Source organism: Papio anubis, chromosome 20, assembly GCF_008728515.1.
Source record: "Papio anubis isolate 15944 chromosome 20, Panubis1.0, whole genome shotgun sequence".
In the NCBI taxonomy this organism is placed as follows: domain Eukaryota; kingdom Metazoa; phylum Chordata; class Mammalia; order Primates; family Cercopithecidae; genus Papio; species Papio anubis.
Window position 1 is genome coordinate 47,556,546 of NC_044995.1, and position 24,742 is coordinate 47,581,287.

Below are 24,742 nucleotides of genomic sequence, written 5' to 3' on the forward strand. Positions count from 1 at the left end.
CTCAGCTGGACGTACACACTCGCTACCCTAGGGTGAGGGAGCCACCAGGCTGAGGAAGCCCGGGCAGCCCGTGCAGGAGGCCGCACAGTAAGGACCTGGGGACGACGGCCAAAAGCCGGTGAGGAGCTGCGGCCTGCCAGCCACCACACGAGGAAGTGGCTGCTCCAGCCCTGGTCGAGCCTCCGGATGAGGTGGCTCCAGCCTGACTGAGCCTCATGAGAGCCCCCGAGCCCCAATGCCCCGCAACGCGGCTCGTGGGTTCCTGAGAGCTAACAGACGCCCACTGCTCCATTTCAGGGTAACTTGTAACACAGCAAGGGGTGACCAATATCAAAGATGGTCCCTTTGCTTCCAGGGAAGGACAGCCCTGGCCACCGTGGCTCCCGCCCTGGCCGCGCCAGAGAACATCACCAAAGGTGGGCTGCGTGGCTGGGCTGGGCGACAGGGCCTAGGCGAGGCCTCCCGTCGCAGCCTCCCCAGGGTGGCCACTCACCTAACTCGGTGGGCTTCAGCAGCTCGTCCAGCATGTTAAAGAAGGGCAGCTTCACCAGGCGGACTTCTGGCTTAAGGGTCTTGGCGGGCAACCGTCCCAGTCCATTTAAGTACTTCCCGTAGAGCACGGGGTAGTCAATATTGGGGCCTGCCAGCGGAGTCCTGGGCACAGCGCCGGCCCGGTCGTAGGTGGAGTGCATGGTCAGGGGGTCCAGGGGCCGGTGCGGCTGTTGGGCAGGCTCCGAGTTCTTCTTGGCGTAGCGGGTCTCGTACAGCTCCTTGATCTTTTTGAACAACTCGGGGCTACAGTCAAACTGCACCAGCTGGAGGGCCCTGGTGACGAGCTCGTGCTTCAGTCCGCTCTTACTCCGGCCCACGAAACCCAGGAGCATCTGAAGGTCGGAGACTCGAAAACTCATCACCATGTTCTGAGGAGGAGCAAGCACACACAACTCAGAGGGCAGAGCTGCAAGGCAGGGGACTCCGCAGAGGCCAGGCCCTGAGGCGGGGGCCGTGAGAGACACCCACTCGCCAGGAAGGGCCAGCCTTGGCTGGGGCTGGTGGAGTGCCCTGCCCCTACGGTGCCCCCTCCCAGCAAAGCCCTGCCCCCTCCCTCCTCCTCATCAAACTTTCCCCAGCATCGCCAACGCAGCAAAAGCGCCTCTGACTAGGCCCCCCTTCTATTTTAGGTTCTCTTTCCCTGTCTTCAGCCTGAAAGCAATCCCAGGACAGGAACTGGGAATCCTGCTTTACTTGTAAACGGCCTCTGCCAGTGCCTTGCCGACAAATACCAAGTGCCTCTCTGACCCTCAGTCTCTTCGTCGGGAGGATAATGACATAAAGCACTGGCTGGGTGGGCGCTCAACCCTTGTCAGCCACAGACATGTTTTCCCTTCGGTCTCGCCAACAGTAGCCACAGTTTACTTAGCACTAATCACCTGCCGGGAACCGAGTCGGTCATGTGATTACATATTTAACTCTGATCCTTAAAACACCCCTGCTAAGCTGGTGTGTGAGCTCTGTCACAAAAGAAGAACTGTCAGCTCAGAGGTGGCAGTGCCAAGATTCAAACCCAGACCTGGCTCTGAAGCCAGGGGCGGTCCCTGCTGCCACACTCTCCTCCGGACAGCAACACAGGGCCGGGCCTGTGGGGGCCTCCGAAACGTCTACCCATCATTCCAGCAGGGTTTCGTCCCCTCGGCCCTGTGGACGCTGGGGCTGTCCCGGGCACTGTGGGGTGCTAAACACCCACAGTTCATGACAACCAAATACATCTCCAGACATCGCCCTGAGTCCCTGGGGGACTGGTCCGAGGGGAAGGCAGCAGCCACAGGGGCTGTTGCGGGACCTGGGCCAAAGTGATGAATGAGGCTTGGCAGGACCTGGCCCTCATCCCCCGACAGTGCCTCTCCAGCGAAATCAAACCAAACAACAGAGCCCAGCTGACCCTAGTGTTTGATGTGGGGTAGCCTGGCAGTGGCCTCCCCTCCATGAGGGGTAGGACCATGAAAGGGAAAGAGGGCTCAACAGGCTGCAGAAGCCAGGTGTCCTCGAGGGATGGGCTGGCAGGGTTTCGGGGCCACCCACCCTCAGCCCTGAAGCTGGCCTGGGATGAATGAGATGTGGTGGGAAAGAGAAACTTCCAGGAGGAATGGAGAAAAAGCTCAAGTGTCAAGGGTGGTAAGCAAAGGTGGCAGGCACCCGAAGAAACCGATAAATCATTCAAACTCCACTCGAAAGACCCTGAGGGTCAAAGCCAGAGGCAGTCCCACTGGAGTGTCTACACTGCGGCCTCCGTGCCAGGAAGTGCTGGGGTTTCCAGCTCCCGGCTGCCCCAGGGTGAGGCGAGGAGCCTAGCCGCCCATTTCAGCACCAAGGATGCAGCAGCCGGGGCCACTGGCGGGGTCCTCATCTGTCAACTCTGATTCCTTCCAGCTGTACCAGGCCGGGATCCTGCTGGAGACGGAGAGGCTGTCCTGGCTCAAAACGACAGGGACGCACGTGTGGGTGGCCCAGTCCTGCCCTAAGAGCCTCGGGAGAAGCCTCTTCCCATATCAGGGCTGCGTGGCCCCGTGACGGTGAAGAACCGGGATGCCAGCGTCTGCTCCCTGCCAGGCACCAGCGAGGCCTATGTCGCTAATTTCACAATGACCACACCCATCGTGTAGGTGAGGAAACCAAGGCTCACAGAGAGAAGTGGCTGGCCCAGAGCCTCCCTAGTACATGCATGGGACTGGCATCGGCCCCTCGGCCCCTGGGCTCCCCAGGGTGTTCCCGTCCGCTGCCGGGGACCCTCACTCACCAGCACACTGGCTATGGGGACCTGCGTGGTCTGCCGGGCCTCAGAGTCAGTGATGCTTTGAAAACAAAAACGCCTCACCTCCCTTGGCCTGACTTCCTACCTTGTGCAGAAAACAAAAAGGCTTGCGGACAAGATGTTTCTTCTGGAAGTGGCCCAAGGCCTTAGCAGGGAGAGACGATGTCATGTGGACACTTCACACTGGCAGCCTGGTCGAAGGCAGGTGGGCTCAGGAACCTGCTGACATCCTGGCACCCCGGGAGCCTCCGCCCCGCCCAGGCTGGACAGTGGAGCCCCAGCCCCACTTCCCGGAGCACACCCCTTAGGCGGCCATATGTTCACGACTCAGATTTCCCGGCAGCTGCCACCTCAGAGGAGCCTGCCCTTGACACCAGAGGGAATGCGGGGGGGACAAGCATTCAGGAAGAAGCCCCAAATGCCCCAGGATCACTTCCTGCCCTGGCTCTGAGCTGACCTGCCTGCCGTCAGAGCTGTGTTTATAAACAGCGCCAGGCCCCGGCAGCTTCCAGAGTTTCAACTCCAGGCTTGCCTGGAAGTCGCGTGGGGAGACATCAGCCGAGACACAGCAGCTGCGCTGAACCTTTCCTCTAGCACAGGCCCCTCGGAGCACTGGGGGAAGCTCAGGAAGGCGCCTCTTTCCAGGAAAGTGGAGATATGTGCTTCGGACTATTTCAGGGAGCTCACAGACACCCCTGCCCCAAACCTGCCTCCAGGTCTCAAGCTGAGAGTCTCAGATTTCAAAGTTCACCAACAAGCCCCCAACATTCGTCCCTCCGAGCAGTCTGTGATGCACCCCAAAAGACAGAATCTGCAGCCATGAATATGACAGGCTGAGGAAGGCCCCTGTAAAAAAGGGGATGTTTCAATGACATTTAAGGTACTTAGAGGCGTAGCAACGGACTCAAGAAGAAAGAAGGCTCCCCGGGGTCCAGGCCCCCTTGAATGGAAGCTCACGGTTTAGAGAACCTGAAAGAAGGATCAACTTGATTTAATTGAGGTGGGGGGACCCAGTCACCAGAGGGTCAAGGAAAGTTCATCAGATCATATTTCAAGGCCTGGATGGTACAAAAGAGTGCAGACCCTGCCCTCAGCCAGGGTGGGGGTGGGGAGTCCAGGGTCACAGCTCCAAGTCCAGAAAGGAGGTTACATTTCAGGACTCCAAGGCACTTCAAGCCCAGAGCCTGCCACCTCGGGTTTACAGAGTTCAGGCCTCCACATCTCCAGGGCGAGTCTCCACTTTTCAAAACTCTAGAGAGGGACAGAAGTGTGTGCGGGGCGGGGGAGAGGGGCAGGGTTGGGAGGCGAAGAGGTGTATGCTGTAATCACAGAGCCCTGAGCGCTGTGTTTTCAGATCCCAGTGGGTAATGTGAGAGGGCTGAGAAGAAAATATGTACAGGTCAGGACTGTGGGGAGGGAAGACGTGAAGGGGGATGGGGGAGGGAGAGGTCCCCTAACCTCCCTGGAAGCCGTGGTTTTGCGGGCACTTCTAAGGGTTTTAGACCCTCAGCTTTAGGCAGGCACCTACAAGAAGGTACATCCCCTGGAATGTGGATACTCAGAGCTCAATCCTAGGATTAAAATGGGTTCCAAGCTAGGAGATGGTATCTATGGGACATGGGACCTGCACAGGATCCGTAGCATAAAAGAGTAGCAGCAGAAATTATTCTAAAGAGGCCAATCTTGGACCCAGTGGGGACCCTCCAGAGATCAACATAAGAGAATAGGCAGAAAGACAGGAGACCTTAAAAACCAAAGCTGGGGTGCATAAAGATTCTGGGGGCTGTGTAGGGAGGGAGGGTGTCTGACCTAAAAAGTAGACTCGCTCAAGAACAGAAAATAAGAGAAGCACCCAAGGTTTGAAGACAGTATCTGATGCTGCACAGGTAAGGTTTAGAGCCCCCTGAAGCGGAATTAGTAGCCTTAGATTCTGTCCCAACGGGAATGAGGTAGGACCAAAGCACAGTCCAGGATTTAAGATTAAAAAAAAGGAGAATAAGGAAAGTCTTTGACCAAGAAAAGTGGTCAGGACTCCATTCTACGGGGAGGGAAAGAGGGGGCCCAGTCTTCCCCCAGCGCCCACTCCAGCGTGTGAGAGACGGTGTCGGGAAGGGGGCGGGGTTCTGGGACCAATGCAGGAGCTGAAGAGGGGCTCAAGCCCGAGCCTGGACTCTAGACCCCAAGAGGACGTGCTGTGTCTTGGAGGTGGCCTCAGGGCCCTGACTCCTCTACCTGGACGGTGGCAGGACACTCTCCGGGACTCAGGGGACCCTTCCAAGCAGGAGACTCGCAAACCCCAGTCTGGCCTGTTGGGCGGGGACGAGACCCAGATACCATTCTTGGGAGCCCTGCGGGCGGGGAGGCGCAGACACTCCCCCCATACACCAGCCAAAGAGCAAAGACCCCGGCTCGGAACCAAGAGAGCAACGAGAAGCTCAACACGTCCCGCAGCCCGGGAGAACGGTGTCTCAACCGGGAGGCGCGGCCCTGGCCTGGCGCTTAGGGACCGGGACTCCAAGGGCTCGGGCTGGGTGGGGGGGAGCCTGCCTGAAGCCGGGGGAGCGACCCCCGGAGCGAAGACCCCGGTGAGGCAGAAGGGCCCCGCCCCCGGCCTCCCCGCCCCCCGCCCTCACCCTGAGACCCGGGGTCGGGGTCTGGGGGCCGGGACGGCGAGCCGCGGGCCGGCCGCGCTGTGGGGCCCTGGACAGAAGGCGCAGACCTCGACCTGCGGCCCGGCCCCCGCCCTCTCGCCCACTTGCCCCGGCCGGTTCCGCCGCCGCTCACTCACTTTGGCCTCCACCAGCTCCGCCGCCATCTTGGCCACCAGCGTCCCCCGCGCCGGGAGCCCCCAGCCGTCGCGTCACGTGACCGCCCACCACTCGCGGGCGGGGCCGCCACCCGAGCCAATTAGCACCCGCGCGCGCTCCTCCCGCCGCCCGTGCGCGCTGTTGCGTCCTGCGCAGGCGCGCGCGGCCGCCGCCCGGGCCTCGGGCCAATCAGGTCTGCCCTACACCGGCCCCTCCCCTCCACCCTTCTTCTCTCGCTCGCGGCGACCACGCCCACCCCTGGCGGCGTCTGACTCCTTAAAGGGGTACCAGCCCTGCGCAGGTGGGGACGGGTGCTGGGTTGCCTCTAGGGAGGGAGGGAGGGCGGGAGGGGGCGGTGGCAGTGACAACAATGCGACCAGGTGCAGTGGCTTCCTGCGCGCGGCGGCCGCCAGGTGCGTGTCCAGACTCCCGGCGGCGTCGGGCAGGGAATGGTTGCTCCGCCGCAGCAGTCGCCAGTGCGTGCAGTGCGACGCCTTGCAGCGCCGCGTGGTGCACGCTCCACGGGCCCCGACGCCCCGCGCGCTGCACATCCGGGTCCTGGTGTGCAGATGGGGCGTGGGCTCGGCACCCAGTTGGCTGGGGGCGCCAGGCGGAGAAAAGCGGGACACCTGCTCCCAAATTCTTCGGAGATCGTGCAGCCCTCACGTCTTTGCACCCTCCCATCCTGCCTCCCCACCCATGGGAAACCTTGGATCTGCACCAGCTGGGACCTCTCCTGCTCCAAAGCGCTCCTTGGTTAGCTTTGGAGCCGAGTGGCTTAGTGCCCGTAGAAGTGGAGTTCAAACTTCAGTAATGAAGTATTTTAGTGCATTTATTTTTTATTTTTATTTTTGTAGAGACGAGAATCTCATTATGTTGTCCAGGCTGGTCTCGAATGTCTGGGTTTAAATGATCCTCCTGGCTGGACCTCCCGAAGTGCTGGGAATACAGGTATGAGTCACCACACCCGGCTAGTCCAACATTTTAAACTTAGAAAAATCAATGCAAAAGAGTCCATGATGGATGAAATACCAAATTGTTATTTATTTATTTATTTTCGAGACCGAGTTTTACTTTTGTTGCCCAAGCTGGAGTGCAATGGCACGATCTTAGCTCACTGCAACTTCCATCTCCCGGATTCAAGGGATTGCCCTGTCTCAGCCTTCCAAGTAGCTGGGATTACAGGTGACTGCCACTATGCCCAGCTAATTTTTTTTTTGGCCAGGCTGGTCTCGAACCCCTGACCTCAAGTGATCTGCCCGCTTCAACCTCCCAAAGTGCTGGGATTACAGGCATGAGCCATCATGCCAGGCCTGTTTTGTTTGTTTGTTTGTTTGTTTTTGAGAGGCTTGCTCTGTCGCCCAGGCTGGAGTGCAGTGGAGCAATCTCCGGTCACTGCAACCTCTGCCTCCTGGGTTCAAGCGATTCCCCTGCCTCAACCTCCCTAGTAGCTGGGATTACAGGTGTGCACCACCGTACCCAGCTAATTTTTGTTTTGTTTTGTTTTGTTTTGTTTTGAGATGGAGTCTCACTTTCACCAGGCTGGAGTGCAGTGGTGCAATCTCAGCTCACTGCATCCTTTGCCTCCCAGGTTCAAGTGATTCTCCTGTCTCAGCCTCCTGAGTAGCTGGGACTACAGATGGGCACCATCACACCCAGCTAATTTTTGTATTTTTAGTAGAGATGGAGTTTCACTATGTTGGCCAGACTGGTCTACGAACTCCTAACCTCAGGTGACCCACCTGCCTCGGCCTCCCAAAGTGCTGGGATTACGGGTGTTAGCCACCGCGCCCGGCCTGAAATACCAAAATTTGAAGTAAAGAGCCAGACGTAGGGGTGTGCGCCTGTAGTCTCAGCTACTCAGGAGGCTGAGGCAGGAGGATTGCTTGAGCCCAGGAGTTCGAGGCTGCATTGAGCTTTGATCATGTCACTGGGCGACAAAATTATCGGAGACGGTTGTTTTGGACTAAGCTCTTGCACTAGGCACCAACAGACTGGAATAAACAAAACACAGCTACTCACACTCAGATTCTAAGTCACCACGACAAAACTAAGTTGTTATCTGACCTTTGGGGAAATCAGGAGGGAGCCCTATCAGCCAATTTTCTTTTCTTTTCTTTTCTTTTTTGGAGGAGTCTCGCATTTGTTGCCTAGGCTGGGATGCAATGGCGCAATCTCGGCTCACTGGAACCTCTGCCTCCCAGGTTCAAGCGATTCTCCTGCCTCAGCCTCCTGAGTAGCTGGAATTATAGGTACCTGCCACCACACCCGGCTAATTTTTTTGTATTTTTAGTAGAGATGGGTTTTCGCCATGTTGGCCAGGCTGGTCACGAACTCCTGACCTCAGATGATCCACCCGCCTCAGCCTCCCAAATGCTGGGATTACAGGCGTCAGCCCCCACTGCCCGGCCAGTCAATTTTCCAAACAGGCCAGTTTCAGTCTTCAGTGGGCAATGCTCTGAAGTTCCCTCTGCTTAATTGCTTTAATCCTTATACAAAAAAAACTAGCCTGAAACAACCTAATGGTAACTAATGACTTAAGACATTCTTTGCTGTTGGGTTTTTTGTTTGTTTGTTTGTTTTTGAGATAGGGTTTCTGTTTCCCAGGTGGTTGTGCAGTGGTTTAATCATGGTTCACTGCAGCCTCAACTGCCCAGGCTCAGGTGATCCTCCTACCTCAGCCTCCTGAGTAGCTGGGACTACAGATGCACACCACCACGCCTGGCTAATTTTTGTATTTTTTGTCGAGATGGGATTTTGACAAGTTGCCCAGCCTGCTGTCGAACTCCTGAGCTCAAGGGATCCTCCCAAAGCGCTGGGATTACAGACATGAGCCACCCGGCCCAGCCTGTTCTTTGCTTTTGCTCTCTACAACCCTTCTCTGCCTGTAGAGTCAACCTCCTCGGCCCAACTGATTGGAACAATTACCCTATTTTATGGAATGAAGTGTAGCAAATTGCAGTGAAGCCAGTTAATGTCCTTAAATGTGTTAAAATGTTGTCCATTGACAACAGAACCCAGCTCTGCCATTGCATGTATGAGTCTGACCTCACCTTCATTCCAGCCCTGCTGATTCTGCTGGGGATGGGCTTTTGTTTTTGTTTTTGTTTTGTTTTGTTTTTTTAGACAGGATCTTGCTGAGTTGCCCAGGCTGCAGTACAGTGGTGCGATCTCGGCTCACTGCAATGTCCGCCTCTCACGTTCAAGCGATTCTCATGCTTCAGCCTCCCAAATAACTGGGATTACAGGCGTGTGCCACCACACCAGGCTAATTTTTGTAATGTTATTTTATTTTATTTTAATTTTCTTTTTTTGTTTTTTGTTTTTTGTTTTTTTTGAGACGGAGTCTCGCTCTGTCGCCCAGGCTGGAGTGCAGTGGCCAGATCTCTGCTCACTGCAAGCTCCGCCTCCCGGGTTCACGCAATTCTCCTGCCTCAGCCTCCTGAGCAGCTGGGACTACAGGCGCCCGCCACCTCACCCGGCTTATTTTTTTGTATTTTTAGTAGAGATGGGGTTTCACTGTGTTAGCCAGGATAGTCTCGCTCTCCTGACCTCGTGATCCGCCCGTCTCGGCCTCCCAAAGTGCTGGGATTACAGGCTTGAGCAACTGCGCCCGGCTTTATTTTTATTTTCTTCAGACAGGGTCTCTCTCTGTCACTCAGGCTGGAGTGCAGTGGTGGATGTTGGCTCACTTCAACCTCCACCTCTCAGGATCAAGAGATTCTCCTGCCTCAGCCTCCCAGGCAGTGGGGATTACAGGTGTGCACCACCACACCGGCTAATTTTTGGTGTTTTTAGTAGAAACAAGGTTTGACCATGTTGGTCAGGCTGGTCTCGAACTCCTGACCTTCAGTGATCTGCTGGCCTCAGACTCCCAAAGTGCTAGGATTACGGGTGTGAGCCACCATGCCTGGCCAGGTTTTTTTTTTTTTTTTTAAGTATAATTTATATTTGTTTTGGTGAAGATCCAGATTACAAGAAGTTGCAAAAACAGTACAGAGAGATTTGTGCACTTTTCTCCCAGCTTTCCCCAGTGATAACATTTTATATAACTGGCTGGGCGTGGTGGCTCACACCTGTAATCCCTGCACTTTGGGAGGCCAAGGCGGGTGGATCACCTGAGGTCAGGAGTTCGAGACCATCCTGGCCAACATGGTGAAACCCCTGTCTCTACTAAAAATACAAAAATTAGCCGGGCGTGATGGCATGCGCCTGTAATCCCAGCTACTCAGGAGGCTGAGGCAGGGGAATCGCTTGACCCCGGGAGACAGAAGTGGCAGTGAGCTGAGATTGCACCATTGCACTCCAGCCCAGACAAGAGCCATGCTGTGTAAAAAAAAAAAAAAAAAAAAAAAAAGCCAGGCGGGGTGGCTTGTGCCTGTATTCCAAGCACGGTGGTTCGCACCTGTATTCCAAGCACTTTGGGAGGCCAAGGCAGAGGTCAGGAGTTCGAGACCAGCCTGGCCAACAAGGAGAAACCCCATCTGTACTAAAAATACAAAAATTAGCCAGGCATGGTGGCGTGTGCCTGTAATCCCAGCTACTCGGGAGGCTGAGGCCGGAGAATCGCTTGAACACAGAAGGCGGAGGTTGCAGTAAGCCAAGATTGTGCCATTACACTCCAGCTGGGCGACAGAGTGAGACTCCAGATCAAAAAAAAAAAAAAAAAAGAATGAGCAGAGCATGGTGGATCCACCTGTAATCTCAGCACTTTGGGAGGCCAAGGCAGGTAGATCACCTGAGGAGTTCTAGACCAGCCTGGTCCAACACGGTGAAACCCCCTCTACTAAAAATACAAAAATTAGCCAGGCGTGGTGGCACACGCCTGTAATACAAGCTACTCAGGAGGCTGAGGCAGGAGAATTGCTTGAACCTGAGAGGTGGAGGTTGCAGTGAGCTGAGATCGAGCCACTGCACTCCAGCCTGGGTGACAGAGTCTCAAAAAAAAAAAAAAAAAACCATGTTGTGTTGTCAAAACCTGGCTGTTAATGTTAGTATAATGGAATCACCTCAAGTGCAGACATTATTTGGATTTCACCCGTTTTTACGTGCACCTTCCTCTGTGTGTGTGTTTGGGTCTATGAATTTTTTATTTTTTTTTCTTTTGAGACAGAGTCTCGCTCTGTTGCCCAGGCTGGAGTGCAGTGGTGTGATCTCGGCTCACTGCAACCTCCGCTTCCCAGGTTCAAGCAACTCTCGTGCCTCAGCCTCCCGAGTAGCTGCAATTACAGGTAGGCACCACCACACTCAGTTAATTTTTTTTTTTTTGAGACGAGTCTCACTCTGTCTTCAGGCTGGCGCAGTGGCTACATCCTTTTTCAGCTCACTGCAGCTCTTGCCTCCGGGTTCACGCCATTCTCCTCCTCCTGCCTCAGCCTCCCGCAGGAGTAGTTGACTACAGCTCTACCCCAAGCGTTTTATTTTTTTTAGTAGACTGAGCCACTAGTTGCCAGAGGCTCACGCATCTCCCAGACTATGGATCCCTCTCGGCCTCCCAAAGTGCTGCTGGATTGTGCTTGGCTTCACCGCCTGGAATTTTTTGAGAATTTTACACAGAACGGGCTCTGCCATGCTGCCTGGTGGCTGGTCTTGAACTCCTGACCTTAAGTGATCCACCCGCCTCAATCTCTCAAAGGGGTGGCATTACAGGCATGAGACAGTGTGCCTGGCAGTTCTGTGAAATTTTGTCTCACTTGTAGATTCCTGCAACCCTTGTGGTTTGAAGGTTCTGTGTAATCATGGTACTGTGTCTGTGTTTTAAAATATGTTTTGGGCTGGGTGCCTGGTTCAAGCCTGTAATCCCAGCCCTCTGGGAGGCTGAGGGAGGAGGATCACTTAAGCCCAGGAGTTTGGGACCAGCCAGGAAACGTAACGCAAGATCCCCATTTCTACAGAAAAATTTATTTTATTTTATTTTTATTTTTTATTTTTTTTTGTGATGGAGTTTGGGTCTGTTGCCTAGGCTGCAGTGCAATGGCGTGATCTCAGCTTACTGCAGCTTCCGCCTCCTGGGTTCCAGCAATTCTTCTGCCTCAGCCCCCCGACTAACTGGGACTACAGCTGTGTGCTACCACACCCGGCTAATTTTTGTATTTGTAGTAGAAACAGGGTTTCAGCATGTTGGCCAGGCTGGTCTTGAACTCTGAACTTCAGGTGATCTGCCCGCCTCGGCCTCCCAAACTGCTGGGATTACAGGTGTGAGCCACTGTGCCCGGCCCCCCCAATTTTTTTTTTTAAATTAGCTGGCCATGGAGGCACATACCTTTAGTGCCAGCTACTCCAGAGACTGAGGCAGGAGGATCACTGGAGCCTAGGACTTTGAGGCTGCAGTGAGCTATGATAGCACCACTGTACTCCGGCCTGAGTGACAGCCAGACCCTGTCTCAAAAGTAACTATAATAAATCAATAAAGAGTCTTTATCTGTTACAAACAACTGCCAAGCACATTTACAGAAAAAATGGTATAGGATTTGCAATGAAATAATTGGAAGAGGCCGGCCACTGTGGCTCACGCTTGTAATCCCAGCAACTTTGGGACCCCAAGGCAGGCAGATCACCCGAGGTTGGGAGTTCGAGACCAGCCTGACCAACGTGGAGAAACCCTGTCTCTACTAAAAATACAAAATTATCCGGGTGTAGTGGCACATGCCTGTAATCCCAGCTACTCAGGAGGCTGAGGCAGGAGAATCGCTTGAACCTGGGAGGCAGAGGTTGTGGTGAGCTTAGATAGCACCACTGCACTCCAGCCTGGGCAACAAGAGCAAAACTCGGTCTCAAAAAAAAAGAAGAAGAAGAAAACAAATAATGGGAATGGGAAGAGTATTGAGGGAGAAAAATAAAACAAAATGGATTTTGTGTTGCCAGTTGTTGAACCTGAAGGATGGATGAAGAGGGACTCAGGACGTTCTGTACCTAAGATTGCTGAGCCGTAGCCCGGTGCAGTGGCTCATACCTGTAATCCCAGCACTTTGGGAGGGCGAGGCAGGCAGATTGTTTGAGGCCAGAAGTTTGAGACCAGGCTGCCCAACGTGGTGAAACCCGGTCTCTACTAAAAATACAAAAATTAGCTGGGCATGATGGTGGGCACCTGTAATCCCAGCTACTCAAGAGGCTGAGGCAGGAGAATTGCTTGAACCCGGGACGCAGAGGTTACAGTGAGCTGAGATCGAACCACTGCACTCCAGCCTGGGCGACAGAGTGAGACTCCGTCTCAAAAAAATAAAAAAGGCCGGGCGTGGTGGCTCACGCTTGTAATCCCAGCACTTTGGGAGGCCGAGGTGGGCAGATCACGAGGTCAGGAGATTGAGACCATCCTGGCAAATGCAGTGAAACCCTGTCTCTACTAAAAAATACAAAAAAATTAGCCAGGCATGGTGGCGGGCGCCTGTAGTCCCAGCTTCTCGGGAGGCTGAGGCAGGAGAATGGCATGAACCCGGGAGGCGGCGGAGCTTGTAGTGAGTGGAGATCATGCCACTGCACTCCAACCTGGGCGACAGAGCCAGACTCCATCTCAAAAAAAAAAAAAATAAAATAAAAAATAAATTAAAAAAATAAAAAAATTGCAGCCGGGTGCAGTGGCTCACGCCTGTAATCCCAGCATTTTGGGAGGCCGAGACGGGCGGATCACGAGGTCAGGAGATCGAGACTATCCTGGCTAACACAGTGAAACCCCGTCTCTACTAAAAATACAAAAAATTAGCTGGGCGTGGTGGCGGCCGCCTGTGGTCCCAGCTACTCGGGAGGCTGAGGCAGGAGAATGGCGTGAATCTGGGAGGCGGAGCTTGCAGTGAGCTGAGATCCGGCCACTGCACTCCAGCCTGGGCTACAGAGCGAGATTCGGTCTCAAAAAAAAATAAATAAAAATAAATAAAAAATAATAAAAATTAAAAAAATAAAAAATTGCTGAGCCCTGTCCTAGAAACTGTCAGAATAAGGTGTTTCCATGTTAGCTGCATCCCCATCGACCCCTCGTTCTCTGATGATGAAAGCCAGGATCAGATAGGAACACCTGCCCAGGCTTTGACTAAGCCAGTCTTGTTTCCTTGTTCAGGGATCTGCAAAGATTTTCTGTAGAGATCAGGGAAGTATTTTCTGCTTCTGGACCACATATAATGTCTGGAGCAATGACTCAATTCTGCCATCTAAGGGTAAAAGAAACCGTAGACTATAAATAAAGAAGTGGGCCGGGCGCGGTGGCTCATGCCTGTAATCCCAGCACTTTGGGAGGTGGAGGCGGGTGGATCACGAGGTCAGGAGATCGAGACCATCCTGGCTAACATGGTGAAACCCCGTCTCTACTAAAAATACAAAAAATTAGCTGGTGCGGGCGGCGGCGGATACTGTAGTCCTGAAGAACGGGCTGAGGAGAATGGCGGAACCCGGGAGGCGGATGCAGCAGCCGAGATTAGCTACACTGGCATCTCCAGTTTCAGAGCGACTCCGTCTTCAAAAAAAATAAATAAGGGTTAAATAAATAAATAAACAAACAAGTGAGCATGGCTGTATATGCTATAACACTTCATTTATTTATTTATTTATCTATTTATTTATTTATTTATTTGAGACAAAGTCTTGCTCTGTTGCCCAAGGTGGAGTGTGCAGGGGTCTTGACCTTTGACGACATTGCAACCTGTGCCTCCCTCTGGGTTCACATTTCCTGCCTCAGACCTCCTGAGTAGCTGCCCGCAGGGCATGCCTGGGCACCACGCCCAGTTAATTTTTTTGTATTTTAGTAGAGATAGGGTTTCACCACATTAGCTACAGGCTGGTCTTCTTTTTGAGATTGAGTTCATTTCTCCCAGCCGCCTGGCTGGAGTGCAGTGGCGATCTGGTTATCAAAGCTCACTTCTCCCGAAATTACAGCCTGCCTTCCCGAAAGTGCTGGGACCATAGGTCACAACTGCCTCAAGTATTTTTTTTTTTTGTATGCCTTGTATACTGTCTACCGTGTCTCATCCTGATCTGTGATCCGTACTGCCTCCCAGTGCTGGGATTGTATGGAGCCACCAAGGCCTGCCCAGGGCTGGTCTTTAAACTCCTGACTCAAGTGATCTGAGGAGGTCTCGCCTGGGCCTCCCAAAATGCTGGGATTACTGGGTGTGAGCCACCAGCCCGTATGCTAGTAAAACTTCATAAACACAGAGAGTTCAATTTTTTTTTTTGTTTGAGACGGAGTCCTCTGTCACCCAGGCTGGGACTGCAGTGCCTGATCTCAGCTCACTGCAAGCCCGGCCCCGGTTCACGCATTCTCCCGGCCTCAGTCTTCTAGTAGCTGGGACTAAGGCTCTACCTCCAGCTAGTTTTGTATTTCTTAATAGAGACGTGGGGTTTCACTGTGTTAGCTATGGGATGGTCTCAATCTCCTGACCTCGGGTGATCTCACTCCTCGGCCTCCCAAAGTGCTGGGATTAAAGGCTTGAGCCACCGCGCCCGGCCGAGAGTTCAATCTTATGTATTTTCACAGGTCATTATATTATTATTATGCTTTTGTTTGAATATTTTAAAGAGAAAGAAAGCTGTGTACTGTGGGTTATGCCTGCAATCCCAGCACTGTTGGAGATCTAGGTGGGAGGACTGCTTGAACACAGGACTTCTACACCAGATTGAGCAACATAATGAGATCCTGTCTCTGCAAAAAAATAAAAAATTAACTGGGCATGGTGGTGCACACCTACAGTCTCACCTACTCGGGTAGATGGCTTGAGCCCAGGAGTTCTAGGCTGCAGTGAACCATGACTGTGCCACTGCACTCCAGCCTGGGTGACAGAGCGAGACTCTGTCTCACTAATAATAATAAATAATAACAATAATACATTGGGCATGGTGGCTCAATGTGCAATGTATTATCACTATTGATTGCATTTTGTGGCTCTAAAACAGATTGTAGGCCAGGCATGGTGGCTCACTTCTGTAATCCCAGCACTTTGGGAGGCCGAGGCAGGAGGATCACCTGAGGTCAGGAGTTTGAGACCAGCCTGTACAACATGGTGAAACCCCCGTCTCCACTAAAAGTACAAAAATTAGCTGGGGCATAGTGGCGCGCACCTGTGATTCCAGCTACTTGGGAGGCTGAGACGGGAGAATCGCTTTAACCCGAGAGGCAGAGGTTACTGAGATTGTGCCGCTGCACTCCAGCCTAGGCAACAGGTTGGGCAACATACAAGACTCCATCTCAAAAAATAATAAATAAAGGCCAGGCGTGGTGGCTCATGCCTGTAATCCCAGCACTTTGGGAGGCCAAGGCGGGCGGATCATGAGGTCAGGAGATCGAGACCATCCTGGCTAACATGGTGAAACCCTGTCTCTACTAAAAACACACCCAAAAAAACTAGCTGGGTGTGGTGGCGGGCATCTGTAGTCCCAGCTACTCAGGAGGCTGAGGCAGGAGAATGGCGTGAGCCCAGGAGACAGAGCTTGCAGTGAGCTGAGATTATGCCACTGCACTCCAGCCTGGGTGACAGAAGAAGACTCCGTCCCAAAAATAAATAAATAAATAAATAAATAAATAAATAAAATAATAACAAAGGTGTCAAGTTAGATTAGGGCTGAGGGCTGTAGCTTGCTAATCTTTGTTAGAGATGCTTAGAGTCAGTGGTGACCACAAAAGGCAAAATTCTCTGTCCTCGTGGAATTGACATTCCAGGAGGGAGATAAACAACAAACAAAATCAAAAGCTAATTGAAGGTCCAGGCGCGGTGGCGCACACCTGTAATCCCAGCACTTTAGGAGGCCGAGGCGGGCAGATCACCTGCGGCCTGGAGTTCGAGACCAGCCTGGCCAAGATGGTGAAAACCCATCTTTACCAAAAATACAAAAATTAGCTGGGCGTGGTGGTACACACCTGTAATCCCAGCTACTTGGGAGGCTGAGGCAGGAGAATCGCTTGAACCCGGGAGATGGAGGTTGCAGTGATCCGAGATCGCACCATTGTACTCCAGCCTGCACGATGGAGGGAGACTCCATCTTAAAAAAAAAAAAAAAAAGGCTAAATACAGAACATGTTCAGACACTGATGGGAGGTAGACAGACAAGAAAGAGGAGAGGGAAGCTATGGAAAATCCCCGCATGACCAATTTAAAGCTTTACAGCCTGTTTTAGGACAAAATTCATCAGTTCTAAATCAGATCCTTTGCAATTCTGACAAAATTCACAAACCACCTCCACTGTTATGTAAGATACATAGAGATAGATGGGGAGAGGTAGATATACATACAGAGCGTTATTCCCTTTTTGCACTTAAATAAATGGAGTCGTTCCCTGGGCAAAAATACCTATGAGCCAGGCGCGGTGGCTCACGCCTGTAATCCCAGCACTTTAGGAGGCCGAGGCGGGCAAATCACAAGGTCAGGAGTTCAAGACCAGCCTAGCCAACATGGTGAAACCCCGTCTGTACTAAAAATACAAAAAAAATGAGCGGGGCATGGTGGCGTGCACCTGTAACCCTAGCCACTTATAATGCTGAGGCAGGAGAATCTCTTGAACCTGGGAGACGGAAGTTGCAGTGAGCCGAGATCACGACACTGCACTCCAGCCTGGGTAACAGAGGGAGACTCCGTCTTTAAAATGATGATAATGCGGCCGGGCGCGGTGGCTCAAGCCTGTAATCCCAGCACTTTGGGAGGCCGAGACGGGCGGATCACGAGGTCAGGAGATCGAGACCATCCTGGCTAACATGGTGAAACGCCGTCTCTACTAAAAAATACAAAAAAACTAGCCGGGCGAGGGGGCGGGCGCCTGTAGTCCCAGCTACTCGGGAGGCTGAGGCAGGAGAATGGCGTAAACCCGGGAGGCGGAGCTTGCAGTGAGCTGAGATCCGGCCACTGCACTCCAGCCTGGGCAACAGAGCGAGACGTGAGACTCTGTCTCAAAAAAATAAAAAATAAAAAAAATACCCAGGTATGGTGGTGTGAACTTGTAGTCCCAGCTAATCGGGAGGCTGAGGTGGGAGAACTGCTTGAGCCTGGGAGGTCGAGGCTGCAGTGAGCTATGATCACACCAGTGCACTCCAGCCTGGGTAACAGAGAGATGCTGTCTAAAAACAAATAAGTAAATAATTGAATTGAGAGTTAAGGAATTTGTTCTCTCTCCCACCACCCCACCCTCAGGGCATTTTCTCAGGGACACAGAAGTCTCTTTCATAGAAATAACCACCCACCTACTATTTTTTTTTCTTTCTGAGACTGAGTCTCACTCTATCACCCAGGCTGGAGTGCAGTGGCACAATCTTGGCTCACTGCAACCTCCGCCTCTTGGGCTCAAGCAATCCTCCCACCTCAGCCTCCTGAGTAGCTGGTTTTACAGCCACATGCCCACCATGCCCAGCTAATTTTTTTACAGCTTTTGTAGAGATGAGGAGAATCGCTTGAGGTGGATGTTGCAGTGAGCTGAGATCATGCCACTGCACTCCAGCCTGGCGACAGCGAGATTCTGTCTCAAAAAACAAAACAAAACAAACAAACAAAAAAACTCCTGGACTTGAGTGATCCTCCTACCTCAGCCTCCCAAGTAGTTGAGACTACAGGCGTGCACTATCATGCCCAGCTTATTAAAAAAGGTTTCTGGAGGGCCGGGCGTGGTGGCTCACACCTGTAATCCCAGCACTTTGGGAGGCTGAGGCGGGTGGATCACGAGGTCAAGAGATCAAGGCCATCCTGGTCAACATGGTAAAACCCCGTCTCGGCCGGGCGCGGTGGCTCAAGCCTGTAATCCCAGCACTTTGGGAGGCCGAGGCGGGCGGATCACGAGGTCAGGAGATCGAGACCATCCTGGCTAACAGGGTGAAACCCCGTCTCTACTAAAAATACAAAAAACTAGCCGGGCGTGGTGGCGGGCGCCTGTAGTCCCAGCTACTCGGAGGCTGAGGCGGGAGAATGGCGTGAACCCGGGAGGCGGAGCTTGCAGTGAGCCGAGATCGCGCCACTGCACTCCAGCCTGGGCAACAAAGCGAGACTCCGTCTCAAAAAAAAAAAAAAAATTAGCTGGGCTTGATAGTGGGCACTGGTAATCCCAGGTATTTGGGAGGCTGAGTCAAGAGAATCACTTGAACCCGGGAGGCGGAGGTTGCAGTGACCCAAGATTGTGCCACTGCACTCCAGCCTGGCTACAGAGTAAGACAACATCTCAAAAAAAAAAAAAAAGAAAGAAAGAAAGAAAGAAAGAAAAAAAGGTTTTTGGTAGACATGGGGTCTCCCTAGGTTGCCAAATCTGGTCTTGAACTGCTAGCCTCAAGCAATCTTCCCCATTTCCAAAGGGCTGGGATTACAGATGTGAGCTACTGGGACCTGCCATGATGTGTTGTATAACCTAGCCTGAAATAGCACACTCCCATTTTCAAAACACCCCATAAAGCTCAGCCCTGTTCAATGTGAGCAGGTCATACCTGGATGTCAGGAGGGCAGATTCGTTGGGACAATCGTGCAGGCTGGGCACCACAAATAGTATCTATTTTACAGGGTGATTGTAGGGCCACGAAGTATTTAGCTCAGTGTCTGGTACACGGTACGCCCTCAAGAATTGTGAAATATTATTAGATTGCCATTAATTTAGAAAGGACAAGAGGGTCTCAAGGGCATTCTGCTGAGTAGGGGGTAAAAGCCAATCTGGGCTGGGCACAGCGGCTCACGCCTGTAATCGCAGCACTTTGGGAGGCCAAGGCGGGTGGATCACTGGAGGCTAGGAGTTCAAAACTAGCCTGGCCAACATGATGAAAGCCTGTCTCTACTAAAAATACAAAAATTAGCTGGGTGTGGAGGTGGATGTCTGTAATTCCAGTTACTTGGGAGGCTGAGGCAGGAGAATCTCTTGAATCCGGGAGGCAGACGTTGCAGTGAGCCAAGATCACACCACTGCACTCCAGCCTGAGTGACAGAGGGAGACTCCGTCTCAAAACAACAACAATAAAAACATTCTTGAAATGACAGAATTACAGAGCTAGAACATGGATCAGTCATTTCTAGGGATCAGGGCAGGGCCACGGGGAGGGGAATAGTTGTAACAATAAGGAGGTAACAGAACAGCGATCTTTGTGGTGATGAAATAGTTCTGTGTGTTTTTATTTTATTTATTTATACATATTTTTTGAGACAAACTTTCACTCTTGTTGCCCAGGTTGGAGTGCAGTGGTGCGATCTCGGCTCACCACAACTTCCGCCTCCCAGGTTCAAGTGATTCTCCTGCCTCAGCCTTCCGAGTAGCTGGGATTACAGGTGCCCATGACCATGCGTGGTCAATTTTTGTATTTTTAGTAGAGACAGGATTTCACTATGTTGGCCAGGCTGGTCTTAAACTCCTGACCTCAAACCACCTGCCTCAGCCTCCCGAAGTGCTGGGATTACAGGCGTGAGCCACTGTGCCCAGCGTCTGTTTTTGGTTTAACAGAGTCACACTCTGTCACCCAGGCTAGAGTGCAGTGACATGATCATAGCTCATTGCAGCCCTGACCTCCTGGGCTCAAGCCTCCCTAGGAGGTGAGACTGCAGGCATGTGCCACTACCCCCAGCTAATTTTTTTTTTCTTTTTTTTTAGAGATAAGTTCTCATGATGTTGCCCAGGCTGGTCTCAAACTCCTGGTTTTAAAGGATCCTCCTTCCTTGGCCTCCCAAAGTGCTGGAATTCCAGGTATGAGCCACGGTGTCCAGCTACAATAACCTGGAACTGTATACATACATTGTACTAATGTCATATTTCTTGTTCTGATGTTGTACATAAGGTGTGACCTTGGCCAGGCGCGGTGGCTCATGCCTGTAATCCCAGCACTTTGGGAGGCCAAGGCGGGCGGATCACGAGGTCAGGAGATTAAGACCATCCTGGCTAACATAGTGAAACCCTGTCTCTACTAAAAATACAAAAAATTAGCTGGGCATGGTGGTGGGCACCTGCAGTCCCAGCTACTTGGGAGGCTGAGGCAGGAGAATGGCGTGAACCCGGGAGGCGGAGCTGGCAGTAAGCCGAGATTGCACCATGGCACTCCAGCCTGGGCAACAGAATGAGACTCCATCTCAAAAAAAAAAAAAAAAAAAAAAATTAGGACTTGGGGTTGGGGGAGGGATAGCATCAGGAAGAATAGTTAAGGGATGCTGGGCTTAATATCTAGGTGATGGGTTGATCTGTGCAGCAAACAACTGTGGCACACATTTACCTATATGACAAACCTGCACATCCTGCACATGTACCCCAGAACTTAAAATAAGTTGAAGGAAGAAAAAAGTTTAAAATGAAAACAGGCCGGGCGCAGTGGCTCACGCCTGTAATCCCAATACTTTGGGAGGCCAAGGCAGGCGGATCACTGGAGGTCAGGAGTTCAAGACCCACCTAGCCAACATGGTGAAACCCTGTCTCTACTAAAAATACAAAAATTAGCTGGATGGGGAGGCAGGCGCCTGTAATCCCAGTTACTCAGGAGGCTGAGGCAAGAGAATTGCTTGATTCTGGGAGGCAGAGGTTGCAGTTAGCCGAGATCGTGCCATTGCACCCCAGCCTGGGGTACAAGAGTGAGACTTCATCTCAAAAAAAAAAAAACACAAAAATACAAAGGCTGGGTATGGTGGCTGACGCCTGTAACCCCAGCATATTGGGAGGCCAAGGTGGGCCCATCTCCGGAAGTCAGGAGTTCAAGGCCCACCTGGCCAACATGGCGAAACCACATCTCTACTAAAAATACAAAAATTAGCCAGGCGTGGTGGCGGGCACCTGTAATTCCAGCTGCTCAACAGGCTGAGGCAGGATAATTGCTTGAGCCTGGGAAAGGGAGGTTGCAGTGAGCTGAGATTGCGCTATCTCAATTAAAAAAAAAAAAGACGCGGGGCGCGGTGGCTCACACCTGTAATCGTAACACTTTGGAAGGCCGAGGCAGGCGAATCATAAGGTCAAGAGATGGAGACCATCCTAGCCAACATGGGGAAACCCCATCTCTACTAAAAATACAAAAATTAAGCCCGGTGCGGTGGCTCACGCCTGTATTCCCAGCACTTTGGGGAGGCCGAAGTGGGTGGATCACCTGAGGTCCGGAGTTTGAGACCAGCGTGATCAACATGCAAAAACCCCATCTCTACTAAAAATACAAAATTAGCTGGGCGTGGTGGCTCATGCCTGTAATCCCAGCTACTCGGGAGACTGAGCCAGGAGAATCGCTTGAACCTGGGAAGCAAAGGTTGTGGTGAGCTGAGATCCTGCCACAGCACTCCAGCCTGGGCAACAAGAGCAAAACTCCATCTCAAAACAAAAACAAAACAAAACGAAAAAACAAAAAACAAAACAATGCAACTGTGCTGCTTCTTTGGTGCTTTGTGAAAATGAAAACAAATTATCTGGCTGAGTGTGATGTTTCATCCCTGTAATCCAGCACCTTGGGAAGCTGAAGTGGGCGGATCCCTTGGACCCAGGAGTTTAAGACCAGCTTGGGCAACACAGCGAGACCCCGTCTCTACAAAACAATAAAATAAAATAAACTGACAGAGGCAGGAGGGTTCCTGGAGGTTAGGAGTTCAAAACCAGCCTCGACGACATAGTGAGATTCCAACTCTAAAAATATTTTTAAATTACCTGGATGTGGTGGTGCATGCCTGCTACTATGGAGGCTGAGACAGAAGGATTGCTTGAACGCAGGAGTTCGAGGCCAGAATGAGCTATGAAGGCAACACTGCGCCCTGCAGCTTGGGTGACACAGCAAGACTCTGTCTCAGAAAAATAAAAAAGAAAAGAAAAAAGAAAGAAGGAAGTAAGGAAAGAAAAAAAGAAGGAAGGAGGGGGAGAAGGAACGAAAATAGGAAGGATGGAACAAAGGAAGGAAGGAAGAAAGGAAGGTGGGAAGGAAGGAAGGAAATAAATAAAGAAAAAGGCCCTGGTAATCCCTGCAATTTGGGAGGCCGAGGCAGGTGGATCACCTGAGGTCAGGAGTTTGAGACCAGCCTGGCTAAAATGGTAAAACCCCGTCTCTACTAAAAATACAAAAAATTAGCTGGGTGTGGTGGTGGGCGCCTGTAATCCCAGCTACTCAGGAGGCTGAGGCAGAAGAATCGCTTGAACCGGAGGCGGAGGTTGCAGTGAGCCAAGATCGCGCCACTGCACTCCAACCTGGGCAACAAGAGCAAAACTCCTCCTAAAAAAAAAAAAGAAAGAAAGAAAAAGAAAAGACAATTTTAAGCCGAACACATGGCCGCTCAGAAAAAAAAAGACTACATTTCCCAGCGACCCTTGCAGCTGAATGTGGTCACGTTACACGATTCTGGCCAATAGCAGGAGTGGCATGTAAACTCTTTTCCTGTTTTTCTCTTTCCTTCTTGCTATTGGCTGAAATGTGAATGCGATGGTGGACACGTTGGACTATGAGGATGAAGGCAATACCTTGGGGACAGCGAGGCAAAGCGTTAAAAAGAAAAAAGCTTGAGCTCTCAACACCGATGCTGAACAGCTGCACCCCATCAGCCGGGAATTTCTACCTGGGAGGGTAATTCTTTCAATTGTCTCTTTTTTTTTTTTTGAGACGGAGTCTCGCTGTGTCGCCCAGGCTGGAGTGCAGTGGCGCAATCTCAGCTCGCTGCAAGCTCCGCCTCCCGGGTTCACGCCATTCTCCTGCCTCAACCTCCCTAGACGCTGGGACTACAGGCGCCCGCCACCTCGCCCGGCTGATTTTTTTGTATTTTTAGTAGAGATGGGGTTTCACCGTGTTCGCCAGAATGGTCTCGATCTCCTGACCTCGTGATCCGCCCGCCTCGGCCTCCCAAAGTGCTGGGATTACAGGCGTGAGTCACCGCGCCCGGCTGTTTGAGAAACATTAACAAGGCAGCAATCCCACTCCTGGGTGTATACCCGAGAGATTTGAAAAGGTAGACTCCGCCGGGTGCAGTGGCTCAATCCTCTAATCTCAGCACTTTGGGAAGCTGACGCAGGGAGATCACCTGAGGTGGGGAGTTCGAGACCAGCCTGACCAACGTGGAGAAACCCCCATCTCTACTAAAAATACAAAATTAGCCGGCCTTGGTAGCTCATGCCTGTAATCCCAGCTACTCGGGAGGCTGAGGCAGGAGAATCGCTTGAACCTGGGAGACAGATGTTGCAGTGAGCCGAGATCATGCCATTGCACTCCAGCCTGGGCAACAAAAGTGAAACTACGTCTCAAAAAAAAAAAAATTAGCTGGGTTTGGTGGCACATGCCTGTAATCCCAGCTACTTGGGAGACTGAGGCAGGAAAATCGTTTGAACCCAGGAGGCAGAGTTTGCAGTGAGCTGAGATCCTGCCACTGCACTCCCAGCCTAGGGTGAATAGTGAGCAGACTCTGCCCCAAAAAAAAGGACAGAAAAAGAAAATGTGGCATATATATATGATTGAACACTACTCAGCCATAAAAGGGAATAAATTAATGGCATTCACAGTAACCTGAATGGGATTAGGTACTTTATTATTCTAAGAGGAAATAGTCTCAGGAGGGAAAACTTAAACATGCATGGTCTCTCTTTTTTTTTTTTTGAGATAGAGTCCTGCTCTGTCCTTAGACTGGGCAAGGTGGCTTGGCCTACCTACCGTAAGCTCCGCCTCCCGTTCTCGCCATTCTCCTGCATCAGCCTCCCGAGTAGTTGGGACTACAGGCCGCCACCAGCTTAATTTTTTTTTTTTTTTTTTTTGTAGCTCTTTAGTAGAGACGTGTTTCACCATGGTCTCAGTGTATGCCCCTCTCCCCAAGTGGGAGCTAAGCTATGAGGATGCATAGGCATACCTAATGATAACATTGCACTTTGGACCTGCGTTTAAAGGGATGAGGGATAGACTACAAATTGAGCTCTTGTGTACACTGCTCGGGCAGTGGTGCACCAAAAACTTGGCCAAATCACCTCTAAAGAATCCTACTCCGGTCATGTGGGTGGCTCACGCTTCTGTAATCCCCAGACTCCTTTGGGAGGCCGAGGCGGAAGGGATCACAAGGTCAGGAGATCGAGACCACGTGGTGAAACCCCCGCCTCACTGCTAAAAAAATACAAAAATTAGCCGGGCGCGGTTGGGCGCCTGTAGTCCCAGCTACCGGGAGGGGGCTGGAGAGGGGCAGGAGAATGGCGCAGGAACCCGGAGGCTGAGCTTGCAGGAGCCGAGATCACAAGCCACTGCACTCCCAGCCCAAGGAGCAGAGCGCAGACC

At 52.0% G+C, this 24,742-nt stretch overlaps 1 protein-coding gene across 2 annotated transcripts in view; it reads right to left on the reverse strand.

Annotated features, from left to right (window-relative positions):
* Nucleotides 1-5,787, reverse strand: part of PIAS4 (protein inhibitor of activated STAT 4) — a 29,667-nt gene extending 23,880 nt beyond the window's left edge. The window contains exons 1-2 of one of the 2 annotated variants that reach the window (XM_003914673.2): nt 5,598-5,787; nt 494-920 (exon numbers count right to left, since the gene is read on the reverse strand). In XM_003914673.2, coding sequence (XP_003914722.2) covers nt 494-920; nt 5,598-5,624 — 454 coding nt within the window. In that variant the 5' untranslated portion in view covers nt 5,625-5,787. Of the gene's footprint in view, nt 1-493; nt 921-5,041; nt 5,272-5,597 lie in introns of those variants that run through there. The other variant, XM_031660109.1, reaches the window with a different exon arrangement.
* Between the last annotated feature and the right edge of the window lie 18,955 nt (nt 5,788-24,742).